Here is a 19,142-nt window from a genome sequence, read left to right on the forward strand (position 1 = left end):
TTCCTTACTAAGGCAGGTCTAGACCAGATACCGGTTGTTGCGCCGTTCATTCCCCGTTTAGTCGGCTTGTGTCCGACATCCAGTCACGATAACAAATCCTTCTGCCACCAGTCAGATTTGAAGCGCGACCTTCCGCTACGACAGCTCAGTGCTCTAACCACTTGAGCCATCCTAACGACGTTGAAAGAAAGACCTGTGGCAAGAAACTCCTCTACCATAATTTTCTCCGCAATTGGCGAATTTATAAGAATGTCAACCGGGAAGTAAAGAAAGCGATCGGTGTTACACGAGCGGTCCATTACAGAAATCTTCATGATAAACTGGACACTCGGGATGGCGATAGGTATATGTATCGATCTGACAAAAGCTGACACCAACGCATATAGGATATCGAACGCTGTTGCGTTAATGACAAGAACTGTACTTTGTCTCCAAACCGACGAGCTGTGATTCATAGATTAATCATGTGATTAATAGATGAAGAGAATATTTCAAGCAGTTTTCAGCAGAAGAATTTTTTCATCCACCACAATGCTTTTGGCCAACGTTTGGAGCAATTCAACCTGTCAGTGCCAATGAAATCGTGGAAGCAATAAAACGACTTAAATCGGGGAAAGCAACAGAACTTAACAACATCGCATCTGAGTCCTGGAAAGCCAAGAGCTAGGACCCAATACTGTCGCTCAGTGAGTTCTTCAATCGTGTTGTTGAGCAAAGCAGAGCACCATCTGACTGGCAAGAAAGTAACATGGCTCCAATATGGAAAAAGAAAGTTAGTTCAGCCGAATGTTCAAATTACCATCCAATTATGTTACTTTCTCATACCATGAACATTTTTGAACGCATTCTTGACAACCGTATTCACGAAATCATTCGTATCACCATGAAGCAAGCGGGGTTTGTCAAGAACTGTGGAACTACTGACGCAATATACGCTGTGCGGTTATTCATGGAGAGACATCGTAGAAAGCATCGCCCTTTTTCCATTCCATTTCTGATTCTGGAGAAATCGTTTGACCGTGTATCATACGAACTCATCTGATCTATTCTACGACAACACCTAGAACTAGAAGAACTCGTGCGCTGGGTTAAATTGCTCTTCCACGATCCGAAAAGTAAAATTCGAAGTATGGCGGGTGTATTAAAGCCGCTTCGTACTTCTGTCCTCTTTGCTTTTACTCTATGCAGATGATGTTCTCCTAGCGTCTGGTAGCGAAAATGATCACAAGTAACTTGCCCAAAAATGAAATGATCGCCTCATGCAACACGGTCTCAGATTGAATTTGAATAAATCTGTACTTCTGACGACCGATTCTCATGAAATAGACATTGTCACTGTCATTGCCAGTAACCGCCCAAGCACTGTGTGATTTAAATATCTCGGATCGATGCCATCAGCCAGCGGTGAACTACGCTATGAAATCGGTGCTGTTCTTTGTGATCGATATATCAACGACTGTATCAAATTAAAAAGGTACCGCAATGTCGTTCGCTTGTTGGACTCCACGATTCTGAGTTTTGGCCGATTGGCGGTAATGGGGACGAAGATATTACGTTGGACTAGTGACGTATGGCGATTAATCACATCGGAAATGAGAATATCCACCATTAATACGGGGTCGCACCGATCGTGGAAAAATTGGAAAGAGACGTCTTCAAATGGTATGTTCACATAATTCGCGCTAACTAGAATTCACTTGCCAAGATTGGTCTGAACATCGAAGTCTTAATACTTATTACTTGGAGCAGATTTGTTAGTACATTACCGACTCCTTCCACATTTTCAGTACAGTTACTTTCGAGATTCAACTACTCACCTTACTTGTCAAGGAGAGATGACAGAATGCACAATCCTGTCCATCACAACAATTGCTACAAGAATTTCCGGAAATAATAAATGGCGTCTCACCAAGTTAAGCACCATGTAGTGCTGCAAGGACTGCACGGATTTTACAACGAGGAAGGTGCGCACCCTATATAGACCGAATTCTGCTCAGCCGTTAGCCGGCCCCTTATTCTAATATAAGGTTGATAGAATAGCGTTGCAAGAGATGCGCCGGACAGGGACCGGTTTCCTGGAGAAGAGCCACTACATGATACATTACCGTGGTCATCCAGTAAACCATGAACTCGAAGTAGGTTTTTTAGTCTGCCAAAAAATGAAACCTGCTGTTATCGGCTTTGACACCATAAGGGGATAGCTATGCGCTCTGCGCTTGCGAGGGAAATTTAGAAATATAAGCCTCATAAACGTTCACGCCCCTATAGAGGGGACTGCAGAGTCGGAGGAGGATACCTTCTACGAGGCAGTTGAGCGGACCCTCGAAGCCTGTCCCAAGTATGATATCAAAATCATACTTGGAAATTTCAACAGTCAATATGTCAATATGTCAGCTGCCATAGTTTACATAGGGATACCACGAACCGTCCGTCGAGTGAAAAAGCAAGCAAAAAGGGAGCCCAGGAGAACCAGCAAGTCAGCAAACTGGAGAAGTACAGGGAGCAATGGTACCGGGGCCGGAAATTTTACCAACAAGTGAGCAGGATGAAGCCTTATATACCCTGTTGCTCATCCTGCCGAGACAAGGAATGAAATCTGATTTCCCACTGTATGGGCATATTGGAGCGATGGGTTGAGTACTTTGATAAATTGCTCAACAACAAAAATATCGGAGAGTTGGAGGTCCGCCAACGCTGCCACCACCAATCATAGAAGAAACAGTCCGTGCGCGACCGACCTTAGTGTAGTCGGTTGATCAACGGATGCTCAAGGTGTTGGACAGCAAACCAATGCCTGACGACTGGCAAGAAGCATGGCAATGAGGCATTAGCTGTCACATATGTTGCCGGTCATCAATTATAGAGGTATCACGTTGCTGAGTACCATCTATAAGATATATATAATATATATACGAGACAGTGATTTTACCAGTCCTTATGTATTTCTCGGAGTCTTTATTTCTTGGCAAGAAAAGAATCTTCCATAGAATGTTTGAAACTCTACATGATTATGTACGATTCCGTAGCCTCTATAACAACGAAATTTTCGAGCGATACCTCGACCGCCTGGTTGTGGCTAACATCCGGCTCAATACGATACGATGGACAAGTCACCTAATCCGTATGGATGAGGCTAATCCAGCCCGGAAAGTCTATAAGGGCAATATCTATGGTAGAAAAAGAAGACGAGGCAGACCCTGCCCGAGAAGCAGCGATGGTGTAGGCCAGGACGCCAGACAGTTTTTAGGGATATTGAATTAGTAGACCTCGGCGGAAAAGCGTATTAATGTTTATTATTTGATCTTTCCTTGTTTTCTATGTTTAAGACATAATTAAAAATGTATGTTAACCTTTAAGTCTTTGAAATAATAAAAAAATTGTTTTTTCTTTTTCGTTGGTGTAGATATTTATTCTTGCAAATTCCGATATTTCGGGAACCACTTGTTCCCTTCGTCAGTGCTAACAAATCTTGGACTGGTTCCCGAAATATCGCTATTTGCAAGAATAAATATCTACACCAGCGGAAAAGAAAAAAAACAAGTTTTTATTATTTCAAACAATTAATCGCTGGAAACACCGCATAATTATACTCAGATTTAAGTCTTTATTTTATTTAGTCTAGTTTAGTGGGACGAGCCGCAGCTCCAAGCACTCGAGCCTTTGTTAGACTCATTGTACTATCTCTGGAGATCGCCTATATATAGGCGCCGGCTTTTGGGAACCTGAGAACATTCTCCAGAGAGAGGGAATGCGCAGATTTTTAGCCGAAGAAAACCTTACTAAAGTATCTTCGTCTGAAGCCAGAGGAGGACGGGCAGCTGTATACGAAGTGCAGGGCCGTCTCCTCATATGGTGGGGACCATGACTACGATTTTTTCCATGTGGTAGTTTAAGGAGCAGTGTGCTGTTAAAATCCCTGCTAGGGTTTTCATGTCCCACTTCTTCATGGAAAACAAAAATACCGTTCTAGCGGCGCCGGGTTTTTCGCCGACAGAAGTTCAAATTTCTCCATTCGGATGTCCGATTTCCCCCTTTAGAGTAGATTTGACAGTAAACAGCCGGATGCTAAAAGCTGGTTCTGGCCCCACCATTGTGGATTCAGAATCTTGGCGAGCCAGTCTGTCAGCATCCTCATTAACAGCGATGTTTGAGTGTCCTGGCACCCACACCAGGAATGTTTCGACCAGTCGACCAAGTTTCAACAGCAACTGGCTTGATGGTTGCTGTTTAGTACTGATAATGCTGCCCGACCGTCGCAACAAATTTCGTATAATGCGACCCCTCTATTTTTGCCACAAACAATTTTCTGCTGCCAATAAAATAGCATATATCTCCGCCTGGAATATGGTCTTCATTTTGCCGACAGGTCGAGCCAGTTCCATAATTGGATTTCCCAGGAACACCCTTGCGTCCGATCGTTCTCCATGACTGACCCGTCGGTGAAGATTATTAAGTCTGTAATTCCAATAGATTCGAGGCCACCTAATGTTTGCCAAGAAACTTCCAGATGTCCGCTTGACCGTATGATTGGCTGCTTTTCCACACGACGAGTCTATACGCGTCGTCAGCTGCTTTCCGTTTTAACTGCAAATGGATTGGAGGTAAATTTAAAATAGCTTCGAGTGCCACGGTCGCCGTTCCAGTAATACTTAGGCATCCGAACCTCTGAATCTGCCTCAGCAACTTCCCGCTGTTAGCAAAGTTCAGTCTCGGCCACCAGACTATCAACGTATACATCAAAATAGAGTTTATTATGGATGTGTATATCCAATAAATCCGTTTTGGTGAAAGTCCCCAGATCTTACCTATCGCAGTCCTACAGCACCAGAGCAATCTGCAGAATTTTCGGTATTGTTCCTGGATATGGTGCTTCCACATTAACTTGGAGTCGAGATGTACTCCTAAATATTTGATTGTTTGTATCAGCTGGATTTCCGCCCCTACTAAGGTGGGTAGCGTGTAGCTGCCCCAGGCGTTGCTAGTTAGCTTAACTAGCCCAGTCTTCCTAGCGTTTACCGTGAGTCTATTGCGGAGGCACCAACTGCGGATTACATGCAGTGTTGCATTCAGGCGGTCACATACTGCACCCGCAAACTTGCCGATAATTATTCCGGCTAGATCATCCGCAAATGTTTGTGCAAAGACCTTCGTACCCTTCAAGAGCCATAGCAAAATGCCCATTACCAGCAGCCATAACAGAGGAGAGAGAACCCCTCCCTGTGGACAACCCCTAAGACACCCTGCTTCAATAGACTTCTGTCCGACCAATATGTCGATCTTTCTCCACTCTAGCATGTAAAGGATCTAATTGATAAACAGCGCATCGACTCCATACTGTCTTGGCGCGTTACAAATCGCCGCGAATGAGACATAATCGAAGGCGCCTTCGATGTCCATAAATGCGCCTAAGTCGTATTCTTTATCATTGCCTTCTGAATTTTTGCCGTGAGCTCAAGGAGGATTATCTCCATGGTTTTGCCTTTCTGGTAGGCATGTTGCCTACAGTGAAGTGGCCACTTAGGGATTTATGAATTGATCTACTGGCCTTTCCAGCCCTTTTAGCCAAAAGAAAGCTAGACTGATCTGTCAGAAGCTTTTTGCGTCTGTGTAGGTGGGTTTCCCTTAAGTCTTACATGGTGTAGTTTCGAAGAAGCCCTAAAATGTACGTAAGAAAAATTAATGATCCTCAGAAATAAAGGATCCCTAGGTACGGGGGAAAAGGTGGGGGAAAACCGTGTGATGAATGTAGAGACCGTCAACCAATGATTTTAGCATAGCAAAAATATCCCAAAGCTCTTAAGGTGGAAAGAGAACCACAAATTTTTGAACTACCTAGAAAGCATCGTTATCCTTGGTCGGAATTGCCAGATAGATAAACACTCATAAAGATTAGCGCCGATAAGGAGCAGTAGATATAGAAATTGGAAGATCGGAATATTTTCAACTGATTAATACTTTGCATTTTTAAATGGCATTCGCAGCTCTAACATTTAGATGCTAGGACAGAAATACAAGGAGCTCAAATATCGTTGAAAAAGATACGCTTTTATCACAACCTAATAAATTTGGCCTGAATTGGTAGTTCTAGTAGCTTTCAAATTCATATGAAGTTATTTCTTTGGTTTGTAGAACAACACTTTTGTTCATTTATCTGGTAAAAACTGGATTCCTCGCGAAATTTGTGACACCACATATCTGTGAGCATCTTGTTATCCCTTGATAGTGGCTGTTGCAATTTACCTCAAGGACTTTGCATTCATACCCTCTTTTGAGGAATATATGCATCTTCAAAATTTATTTGCTGCAATGCTTTTTCCAAACACTTTCCTTTTAGGTTTTCTTTTTGAGAAATTGAGGCCAAACTTTGTGTGATCTGGCCAAGGCTGTTTCCTCTAATTGTGACTGAAACAACAATTGTTTTGCTTCTTTACGCACGAACGCTTTACTTTAAGAATAGAAAACTAACCTTGCTTTGAATTGAATTCTAAAAGGAACAATGCGCGGCTCGGGGCACCACTTTTCTTTGAACGAATTTGATAATAATTGCAGTTCCAGCCATTGCCGGAAGACGAGGAATGTTGCTGCTAGAACATATATTTTAGAGCCTGAGATGATTCCATCCCTGTTAAAAAGTGGTAAGTGGGTCACGAGTTTTGAATAAAACGCGAGATTCCAACGGTTAGTTTGCGTCCTTATAGTACCGCACCAGAAATGGTTATGACTCCCTGTGTATAAATGCGAGAACATCTTTAGTCGACAGGTGGTTATAATTTGGTAGATTTCTAGGACTAGTGTAAAATTCATCCTTTTCCATTAAATCTACAATATAACGTTAGTAACTTTGACTAGACATAGAAACTGGAGTGACGCATAATTGTGGAAAGTAAGAAAGCGCTTCTTGTCCTTACAAATATCCATTTGGGTTATTTGTGCAATTATTAATAATGGTAAAAGGACCCTAAACTGTTATGAAAGTTATCACTCCACTAAGAAGAACTCAAGGACATTGTCAACGAAACAAAGTAAATTGCACCCGAAGCTGGGGCTTTTGGTATGCAATATTTTCTGGTTTTCTCAAAGATTAGTTTAGTTGATATAGAACGAACTATGTGTTGAATGGTTATCTCATATATTTTTCTTCACGCTGCCTTTATCCTTATCCAAGGATCCTGAAAAATTAGCATCTACCACACTGAAGGTATACAATGCACACTTGCAATTAGCTGCAGCAGAAAACTGTACGGAATCTACTTTCTTAAAAATTCAACGGGGTTACAAATGTGAAAAGAAAAGAAGGTATTGTTAAGGAAGAAACTCAACCTGTTGATAAAAACTCGCCGCGCACGAGACACGAACAATCAACAGTAAGTACGACTCCCAGTCAAGTTATTAATAAATCATCAATTAGTTTCAGCAATGAGAAAAGGATCTGCTAAACAAGGGCTGGAAGATGTAGATGTGGAAGGAGCCATAAAATTCACGGGCAAAGCCATCCAAAGTCATTGCTTACCAAACTAAGAATCAAAAGTTTGATGCAAAAGAAGCTGGTATACTACTTAAAAGCAGACAAGGGTAATGCGATTGTAATTATGGATAAACAACAATACGACAACCTAGTAATGGAAAAGTTGACTGGAGGAAACTACTTTGAATTAAGGAATGACCCGCTACCAGGATCCATAAAACGGGTAGAGAATGCCCTAAAAGAATGCTCTCTAATGGTTGATAACCCAGCCCAGCTCCGGATGCCAAACCCCTCTTTACCTAGAATCGGATGCCAACCAAAAAGACACAAATCAGGTAATGAGATGAGGGAGATTATTGCCAATTTTAACTTCCCTACTTACGACATTGCGAAGTGAGTGGTTGAAGAATGTCAAAAATTGGAGTCTAGCAACGGGAAACAGTCTGTCAAAAATTTGAAAGAATTGATCGAAAGATTGAGTGTGGTGAACGCTTTGGCAGATAATGAACGCCTAGTGTCATTTGATGTCAAAGCTTTATTTCCCAGCACGCCTGTAAAAGAGGCAATAATAAAATTTGAAGAGCGTACTACGGTTTGGTTCGACCCCAGGATCCTGAAGGAGAAATGCAAAACAATATGCGAGGCTGGCTTCCCTCTGCATAAATAAAAATTATTTCACATTCAGGGGCAAATACTTCAAGAAACCTCAGGTGTAGCGATGGGCAATCCTCTCTCCCCACTCCTAAGTGAAATCTCTATGGCATCACTGGAGGAGAAAATGGAGCAGGATGGATTATTGCCAAATATATGGTTGAGGTATGTGGATGACATTTTGGCAGGATCCCGGAAACAAGTATCAATAATATGTTATTACTTAGGATAAGTTAGCCTAGCTGAGGCTCAAACTATTGGCGGTTTCATTTGGGTATAATTCGCACCCTTGGCGTGTTTTTGCGAATATATAAAGGAGCGTTTTCCATCTCATGGTCACACTGCTCCCAACGCAGAGGTGAGGCAGCGTCTAACGAGTTGCCTTTGCCCTGGACAAAACCGTTTGTCCCGATTAATAATATGTTGGATAACATCAACACGCTACACCCCAAAATAACCTTCACTCATGAGGTGGAAGTTAAAAAAAAATTGTCTTCCTTAGATATATTAATCAAACGTCAAAACGGACAATTTTCTTTCTTTTTGTGTCCGGATTGCTGAGTGGTTAGAGCACGGAAGGCCGCGGTTCAAATCTAGCTGGTGGCAGTAGGATTTGTATCGTGATTTGACGTCGGATACCAGTCAACTTAGCTGTGAATGAGTACCTGAGTCAAATCAGGGTAGTAATCTCGGGTGAGCGCAATGCTGACCACATTGCCTCCTACAGTGTACTGTAGTGTACCGTTATTTGAAGGCCCTGATCCAATATGGGTTGTTGGGCCAACGATTATTATTATTATTTACAGGAAACCCACCAGCACCCAGCGGACAATCTCGATCACTCCGTTACATAGTTAAAAACATAAAAGGGCAGCTTATGGCACGATTATCCACCGCCTTCTGACAATCGCACTCACAGAGGAATACTACGAGAGCGAAAAATATTACATTATGGATACTGCAAGGAAGAACGGGTACACCAGCACCACCATAGATGCGATGATCAGGAGACACGCACGAAGGATAGAACGTAGTAACCTCACTACACTGTACAGCCAATAATCGACTTCGACTGCATTAAAAAGATCAGGTGTCAACCTATAAGTCCGCCTAACGAAGTAGAAATAAGCGTTAACCGAACTGGATATGTGGCATTAACATATTCCACTTTTGACTACATAACACTTCGAAGGAGTTAATTTATGATCAATTATGCTTCCAGTCGACTATATTTGTTGATATCTCTCACGCTTGCGGCGAGCGCTGTTGCCTTTTTGCAAACACTTATCGCCTCTTCATTGTTTGATTAGTCTTTCTTCGAAGCATGGCTTCGCTCACTGAAATGGTAATTGGAACTTTATCTTTTCATTCTACGCTTAAAGGGGTGCTGCCAAAGTTGATCTTATTAACCAGGTCATCTAACCAAATTCATTCTCCTGAGCCGCAGTGGACTGTTCATAAGAAGATTCCACTTTTGTTTTCTGATTCGGAGCCGTTTGTTTATGAACGCCGCATTATTGAATTGTCTTGACTAAGCTCTCCTTGCGAACATTCAGGAGTTATTGCGACTTTTAAATAATTACCAGTAACGTGTGTGTTTGCAGATCTACTTATTGAACATTGCAGTCCATTCTATGGTAACTTGATGTTTATAGATAAATCAGTGATCGCACGCCAAGAAGGACGGTGTACGTCATCCTGTTAGTGGAGTGCCAACCTTTTTTTAAAACAGAGCCTTATTAAAATCGGTTTACTGTCTGTCTGTCATGCGCATTTTTCATGGAAATAGTTACGCCTAAACTAAATTACTGCTACCTAAGAGATGTCAGTAAAAAATCGAATTGAGTATCGGGTAGATTATACGTATATATACTACGAGCTGGAATGGAACCACGGTGTACCCAAATATTGTGTAAAACAAAACCTTATTAAAATCCATTCAATGTCTGTCTGTCTGTCACACGCATTTTTCTCCAAAACGGCTAAACCGATCCGAACGAAATTTTGTGGACAGATGGGAGCTATGAAATCTCACGCATACAGCGAGTGGCATAAATTTAGGTGGAGTTTAAAGGGGGGCTCCCCATACACCCAAAGGGGGGATTCAAAAATTTTTTCACCGGATATAGTTGTGTAGGGAATCAAATGAAAGGTCTCGATATTGTACTTTCCGAAACTGACATTAGTTTTGGCATAAATTGCAAAGTGCGTGAGTAAGAAGTCAAAATGTACGCACTTGAAGTGAGACAGGACTCATTTTCGGAAACTACCCAACCTTAAAATCCGAAAAAATCAGGGTGGTGCGCCTTGATGAAATCTAGGCCTCAAAATATGTCCCATCCCGATATCTTCTCAAATAAACTTACTAATAGTATATTACTACTTTTTAGAAATTTACTGAAAAACCCCCTTTAAGTTCATCCTAGGACTTCGTACCAGCATAGAGAACAATATTTTGTATGTACGTGCTAAATTTTGTAGAAATCTGGCAATTAACGCCAAAGTTATAGCAGTTCAAACTTAGCAATTTCGCGCGAATTTACCGCTTCCAAAGCCATGCAAATCAGATGCTGACGTCATAATTACCCGGAATAATTGACATTCGCCTAAAATATTAAAGTCGCATTTATGAAGAATCTATTTATCTGCAGCCCTTTTTAAGGTTGTGTGTAAAACACTTATGTGAAATCTAATCTTCGAGAGATGTCCCATTCCGGTATCTGCTCAAATAAATTTACTAATAGTATATTATCAACTTTTAGAAATTGACTAAAAAACTCCCCTTGGGTTCATCCTAGGTGTACCAAATTGCACCAACATAGAGGACAGCCTCGCGCATACACATGCCAAGTTCCATGAAAATCCAACTATTAGTGTCAAAGTTATAGAAGTTCAAACTTATCAATTTCGTGCTAATTAACAGCATCCTATGCCATAGAAATAAGATGCTGAGGTCATAATTAACGAGAATAATTGAATAATTGGCAATCGAATTTTTAGCTATATTACACGGAGCTGTCGTGCACTCGTCGCTCCTCACATCTTTTTCTTTTTCTTCGGCCTTCAGTTCACAAGCGGGGGTCGGCTCGTGGTGATCGGTTTCGTCATTTTATTTTATCAAATGCCTGATCAGGATGTAATCGCGAGACCTTTAAATCCCCATCCAGCGTATCAAGCCACCATTTTCTGGCCGGCTTTTTGGTTGCTTACCATTGCTTTCGATGTTCTGACCAATACTGGTTGTTGAATTCTCGTTAGCGTGGATTACGTGACCACACCATCGAAAACGCCTCTCTTGCAGTTTTCCCACTTTCCCCCTTTGTCCCGTTCACAAGCGGGGTCGGCTCGTCGTGATCGGCTTCGCCATTTGGCTCTATCGAATGCCTGATCTGCAGTTTTTCCACGATCGATGCAAACCCATATCGATCGCGTATATTCTCATTTCAGACGTAATCAAAACGTGTCAGTGCAATGCAACATCTTCGTCTCTATTACGGCAGACGCCGTTCATTGTCCTTTATAGTCGGCCAACACTCAGAGCTATAGAGAGCGGTAGACGGACGACATTGCAGTAAATTTTAGATTTCGGACGTGCGCTGATACGTCGATCACAAAGAACACCAGTTGGGGAATGCCACTTCATCCAGGTTGCATTAATGCGTGAGATAATTTCATTACGCAGTTCTCCATTGGCTGATAGCATTGACTCGAGATATTTAAATCGCTGAGTTCTGGCAATGGCAGTAACCTGCCCTTCGAGATATTTAAATCGCTCAGTTCTGGCAATGGCAGCAACCTGCCCAGAACTGAGCGATTTCAATATCTCGGGTCAATGCTATAAGCCAATGGAGAACTACGTTATGCTCCTCACATAGGGAAACACAAAACCTTTTATACCTGAAGCGTCAAGCTTCCGGTTTCCCGACTTGTTTTATATTTAATTTCGAAGCTGCCTACGTAGATGGAATTTGTTTCTCTATTCTACCGCTAAACGCTAGGGCATTCTGAAAGGATGGGAAAATGTGGGCTGTGAATGTCTACTGTAACATCTGTGCCAATTTCATTCGTATTCGTATACGGAAACCCGTAAAAAGCTTACTTCAAATATTCTGGGTTTCACCTTGATCTTTTGCAAAAGAGGAGAGGGCTAAGAGGATTTATAATCATCCCACTACTACTGGTTCCTCTCGTCCGCGAAGCTACGGTGAATGCTTTTATTTGTTTTTCCTCTCTTCTTCTCTTTTGACCGATCGTTAATTGCGTCAACCATATTCAAGGCAGAACAGACTTTGTATTTTGTGTGGCTTTACCAATTATTCGGTTCTGAATTGATAATTGAACTCCTCCTCCTTAGTGCATAGCAACAGCAGCCAATTTTTCCTCCCTCGATAGCGGAATCCCGGAAATAAGGTATTCGCCTTCATGGTATGGCTTTTTTTCTTATTTTAATATTCATCGTCATCATCAACGGCGCAACAGCCGGTATCCGGTCTAGGCCTGCCTTAGTGAGAAACTCCAGACACCTTGGTTCCGCGCTGAGGTCCACCAATTCGATATCTCTAAAAGCTGCCTGACCTACCCCATCGTTACATCTGAGGCAGGGTCTGCCTAGTCTTCCTTTTCTTGGCGGCCACAATTGATAGACAGTTATTTGGACTTCTCTGGTGCAAGCCCCAGTTCAGAAGATTTTGTCAATAAAGTATGAAGGAACGGGATACAAAGGATTCTACCCAGCTTTCTAAACTAACCAGTAAAGAAGCAAGAATGTGCCGATAGTCGCCTGGCTAAAACTGTGCTTCGGTACTAGCAGACTAGATTTGTTTGGATTTGTTTGATACTCCCGCCTTTTATTTGACCATCATACCATCCTACAGACAAATATACTATAATTGACCAAAAACACTCTCTCTCTGTCATATTGGCAGGGCCTTCCGGTTTGTAAGCTAAATATGAGTTGAGATTTCATACCGAGTGAAGAAATTGGTAGTATTGTTTACGCAAATACAAGAAAATCAAGAAATCAATCATTCGTCCGTGGTAAGACCTAGTGTCATATTCTCCAGATTTGGCCTCGTGTGATTTTTTTTGTTTTCAAACTTTAAAAAGTCACTTGCCGGACTGAAATTTGGGTCGAATGAGGACCGCTGCCACGGAGGTCTATTTTGGAGACCCCGATAAACAAAATTTTCCAGACGGGTTAAAGAAGTTGGAGCATCGCTGGGTCAAGTGTATCGAGCTAAGAGGAGAATGCGTTGAGAAATAAATCGTTACTTTTAAAAAATTTTCGTTTTTCTTTTATAGGTTAAGCAGTTATCGGACCCCACTCGTATGTATGTATGTAGGGAACACACCAACATCCGTGACCACCACCAAACAATAGGTACTAAACATAATTCTAAGGGATACTCTGATGAGAGGCTTGGTCAAAGTTTGGAGGCTGTCGAATGAGTCTTTTATGTCGAATCACAGAATAATCAGATTCAACATTGAGAGCAACCCGGAAGTAAAGAGAATAATAAGGAATCCCAGGAGAACAGACTGCACGGAGCGAAATAGAGCTAGAAACAGTGAAGGATGGCCTCAGAGTTGTCATTGACGCATATTAGGCCAGCTGTCCGGTTAAGACAGTCAAATCATCAAGGGACGTACCCCTCTTTAACTAGAGAAAACAAACCGGGGACTGGCGAAGGTGCACGGCGTATAACAACGCGACGAGGGAAGCAAAACAAAGAGCTTCTGGGAGTTCTGTGAAGGAATAAAACAAACCACAGAAGCATCCAAGCTATATAAACCAATTTAGGGCAACATCTTCTATCTGTCTGAAAAAGGAAGATGGGACATTTATCTAAAGAGAGGAGGACAGGATACATCTACTTCTCACAACTCATTTCGCGGGGACAACAACGGACAGAAGGGGGAAGAGGTGAATTGGAAAGAAGTATGCTCGGAAGCTCCTGAAAGATGGGTAGTGGAAATCTTTAAACCACTGAAATCACCCGGAGTAGATGGCATTTCCCAGTATTACTCGAGGGAGGCTTAGAAATCATCTTAATATCTCTTCTAAGAGTGGTCAGGGGTAGTATAACCTTGTGATATATACCAAGGGCATGGAGACAGGCAAGGGTGGTCTTTATTCCGAAAGAGGACAAAAAGGATACTTTTCACCTTAAATCGTTCAGACCAATCTGCCTGATATTGTTCGCACTTAAGACGGTAGAGAGCATGTCATGCTGATGTCGGAAAGCCACAACACCTCTCTTGACTTGCAGGTCCATAGCTGGGGAGAAAATAGATGCACCCCAAAAATGCTACGCTAGATATACAGTGCAATAGTGAGGCCAATGGTTACCTACGGGGCGGTAATCTGGGCAGAAAGAACTGCACTCACAGACAGGGAGTTACACAAACTTCAAAGACTGGCTTGCGTGGGTATCAGTGAGAGGGAGAGTAGGAGAACCTGCCCAATCGTATCCGCAGAGGTCGTTCTGAGATTGGTCCTCTACATCTACAGGCAAGGTAGGCGATCTTTAGAATGTCCGGGAGTTCTAGTCAGGTGGCGATGTGCCTAAATCGAAGGAAAATTAATATTCCTTCTAGGCGGCGTGCATACGGAATTAGGTTTGACTTCGATTAGAAGTTTGAAACACTTTGGAGCAACAGGGCAAATTGGGAAAGCATGACACTGACATACGGTTTCAACCAGCAACTCATTACCTGGATAGATGACATGAAAGGAGCAGCTATACGTCATTGAAAGGGGAAGAGGAACGGCTTAGAGAACTTAACTAGGGGTATAAGATTGTTTAAACCTTACCAAGAAGAGCCTTCGGATCATAATGGGAATATCCACTGGTCACTGTAGACTAAACTATCAGTTGGGGAAGCTAGGGATACCTACGGATACGGTCTGCAGATCCTGTGAGGAATGTAATGGAACTTTCTCACATGTTTTGGGGCAGTGTCAGGCACTTGTGGAAAGTAGGTTCAAGCAGCTGGGAGAATATTTAATACAAGATGCCAAAGTGAAACACTTGGAAGTAGGGAACGTTATAAAGTTTCTGTCGGTTATAGGTTTACACGACATACTATAGTTTGTAACTATATTCTAACCAGTAAATGGTCACAATAGTCCTTTAGGACGCAGTGCCACTTCCCTTGATGATACTATTATTTTTACTTTTCAAATTTTCGGGACTATGGAAATTTTCTCTAATGTACCATAAAATGTATTAATAAGAAATACAAAAGGAACATAGATGAATTTCAAATATTTCAACTACCATTCAGTGATAAGAAAGTTGTTGCTAACGTGCAAGAGTTGAGATTTGAAAATATACAAATTGAAACGCACTTCCACTATCCATTGGCATATGTGACTTCTCAGGACATGCACATGGTTCATCATTCTCTCAAGTTGTCATTAAAGCTTTGTGGCAAACTAAATGGAAAACGACATTGGGAAAACGAAGAAACCAACAGGAAATTGCATTGAAAACGGATACTTTTTCACCATAAAATTTCGATGAATGGAATCCTACATATGCGAATGAAATAAGGGTTTGAGATTTCCAGGGGGGGCATGTGCGCAAAGTCAGTTCATTTCTTCATGGAAACGTAATAATGAAATCAATATCATCCAGCATCCTACTGTGAGAGCCATCTCATTTCTTCTCGTCATCTCACCACGGTGAAGACGGAACCGAGGCGGTCAGGATAGCTACACTCCGTTCCAGAGCACGGCGGCCTTTTGACTCGCACTTTCATTCATTTCATATCTGTTATCGCTCCCCTTGCGATGTTGTTGTTTCCTCTGTTTTCATTATCCCCATCGGAACTTTCCGAAGCAGGGCAGGGCCGACTTTATACAAGGATAAAAATATCCTCTCATACACATGTACATATTAATATATATAGATAAGGACGAGACAACGGCGTAGTTGCTTGGCAGAGGGGGGCAGTAATGATAGGCCTGCAACACCCACGCACTGTAGTTTTATTTTTCTCTAGCCTCCATCATCTCAGCATCTTAGCCGATTTAGATTTAGCGGAAGAGTGGCTAACTCCCCCCTTCCGCCCATGGGAGCAGGGATTCGGATCTCTCCATGGGCTTTTCTTGAATGGGTTCCTAATTGCTGAATTGAGGCGACTCTATATAACTTGTCTGTCGGTTCGATAAAAGGTTTGGAGAAAGATCCTTTATGAAATTGGAACGTCATAGGCTTTTCACATAAACGCCTACCCGAGCCGCGGGCAAGTATAAGCAAGTCACTTTGCATGATGTCCTTTTCGATGTGTAATGCGTTGTGGGTGGAAGATATTGGCAGTCATGAACGTCTAAGAAAACAGAATTCATATTTTTCGAAGGCGCAGGCCACGGCATCCTGACGGTCCATGATGATGGTGATGATGCTAAGCCCACACACAAACAGGTGGTCAGGAATTTATGCATTATGGTAAATAAAGTTCGATCAATATGTGCTGCTACAATATCTAATATCGCGGTACCATCATATCAAAGAACCTTCAAGTATTTTAAGGACCTTTTGGAGACTTGCAAAATAGAGTTCTAAACATATTTCCGATATTTTCTAGAAAGTGGGGGAAAGGAATACTAAATTTTCTTATACGAACAACACAGAAACTTACCAAGCTGAACGAAAAATTGGATGAACAATATAATGTACATGATCCAGTATGGAGGAAAACCGTGTCTCGTAGTTAATTAGGCTTTGGGAATTTATTTTAAAAGAGCGTTTCGAGTGACTATCTCTTAACGCTCGCACAGTTCTTGCTCACACTTATTACACGGTGATTTCCTTTTCACTGCCGAAGTCACATTTGAATTTTGAAAAATTCCTTTTGAACGTTTTAAGTATCTAAAATATTGTTACGAGCAATCATTTTCATTTTATTTTTGATTCCATATTTTCACGTGCATATAGATATCCTTTAGGTTGATTTGATCGAGGGTAAGCTGTTGGGTTAGCCGAGACAAAATATCGGCGATATCCCCTTTCGTCTTCTCTTATATCCGCGTTTCATTATATAATTTTGATCTTGCCACGGTACCGGACAATCATTCAGGAAATTCGAATAATTTTATTTCCTTGCAATTTTCTTCACGTTACGTGTCAGGTTTTCGAAAAACACCAATTCTACTTCGGCGACAAAAAAGTATCCTTTCGAGATAATATTCAACTTCACAGAAACTTCAGGATCCGCCTTTAGCCTGAACTAAATATATATTTTATTGGGTGTGTATTCTTATGGAAATATCCGAATTTAATGTTCGTACACAGCTGCTCGGTGTCGATATCTGCGTGGCTCCTCTAGCAAGGATGCGCAGCTTCTTTATGACGGATGTGTGTGTGTTCAAGAGAATATCTCATCTCACTCTTTCACATCCTTAATGCGTATATTCGTGAAAATTCCCAAAAAAAAATTTTTTTTCGTCAGTAATTTTGAGATGTTTATTCGAAAAACGATTTCTTTTCGACTTGCTGGTCACATTTTTGTGCCAAAAGCACAAATTCAGCTCCCGAGTCCACCACCTAAACTATTTTCCACAAATAATTTTCCATATAGTGAGAAAATTTCGAATTTTTCTCGACAGTTTCCGCACAGTAAATTTCCGAATTACGTTCGTTTTTCATTGGAATTCAACACTTTCGATCAACCGACGAGAAAAGGACCCTTTTGGACAGTATCACAAAAATTTTCAGAAGGATATACTAGAAAGGATTTGGGAAAAATTCCGAGTCGATAAGATGTCGTTGATTTCACGTCGCGTTTTTCACTTAGACTGAGATCTGGTACAGCTTGGAGCATCCTCGGAGTCTGTGGGGAGATAAATTTTAGATAGTTTTATCCCTATGTGTGGGAGATTTAAAAGGGAGCAGGCGCGCAATGGAAGGGAATTATCCATGGAATATGGCTCTGTCTTTACAAATAATTGTCGATTTTTTTTGTCGAAGAATGCTAAGCGATCTTTCTTGATTTATTTAGATTACGATGTCTTCCATTTGACAAAGACTGAATTGGTAACCTCTGCTTGATTTAGAACTTTTGAACATATTGATGCTATTGCGACTTATCACTCTATAAGCAGCACCCCTAAAATCGATAATAATTTCAGTTTTTCTTATACACATGTAAACATCGAACAATTTTCCCTTGCCTGATACGTTTCTAAGCATGTCTGTGAATGGAAAAATCTACGTTCGCAGGATTCACCATGGGGAAGCTGGAGCTAATGGGATGCGACTCATACATACTGGGAACTTGGTTAGGGTAGGTTTGTTCGGCTGGTTGAGTTGCCGAGATATTTAAAGTGGGCGCAATTAGCTCCCTTTTCCACCCTCTCTCTGCTCTTTTTTCCTCCATTCACCCGGCAAAACTGTTGCTATGGTTGCACATGCCATTGCATGAGGGAAAATTTCAACTTCGCTGATTTGTGGTCAATTCCTGTTGATTTTCAAGTTTCCTGGTAAAATTCGTATGCTTTCTAGGAAATTGTTGCAAGTTACTTTCACGGCTTGTACGACATCGGATTTCTGACTGTAGATTGAAAGAAAGGGTTCTGGATAGGAAAAGATTAATAAGCAACGTCTTCAGCTGGAGAGATATTTTGTGATTTCAAGGTCCTGGTAAAGTTAATACGTAATTAAAATGGAACAAATCGTTGTCATCTCCTCAATGTTTATGAAAGATTTGTGTTCCTTTTCTTATACCTTACGGTTGTGACCAATTCATTGGTTTGAAACCATTGCTCTAGTTAGGCTGTTTCCGTAATTTTCTTACTGACCAGGGTTAAGAAGGAACGCATATAAAGAAAGGTAAAAGGATAATAATATTCAATATGTTGTTGGCCACATCATAAACTAAACATAAGTAGTTAGAAACTAGGATAAATTAGCTGTGCTAGAGACGTTTTCCCGAAGCATATCTAATGTGCTGCTACACGTCGACTATATTCAATTTTATGTCATTTTATGTTACAATTATATAATCTAATAATAATACAATC

At 41.4% G+C, this 19,142-nt stretch overlaps 1 protein-coding gene across 1 annotated transcript in view; it reads right to left on the bottom strand.

Moving 5' to 3' along the window:
• LOC119658039 (low-density lipoprotein receptor-related protein 4) overlaps positions 1-17,899 on the bottom strand; it is a 44,890-nt gene extending 26,991 nt beyond the window's left edge. Inside the window, exon 1 of the mRNA XM_038065280.1 lies at positions 16,763-17,899. Within this exon, the coding sequence (XP_037921208.1) occupies positions 16,763-16,802 (40 nt within the window). The 5' untranslated portion in view covers positions 16,803-17,899. The remainder of the gene's footprint in view (positions 1-16,762) is intronic.
• Between the last annotated feature and the right edge of the window lie 1,243 nt (positions 17,900-19,142).

The sequence above is a fragment of the Hermetia illucens genome, chromosome 5 (assembly GCF_905115235.1).
Source record: "Hermetia illucens chromosome 5, iHerIll2.2.curated.20191125, whole genome shotgun sequence".
Classification (NCBI taxonomy): Eukaryota; Metazoa; Arthropoda; class Insecta; order Diptera; family Stratiomyidae; genus Hermetia; species Hermetia illucens.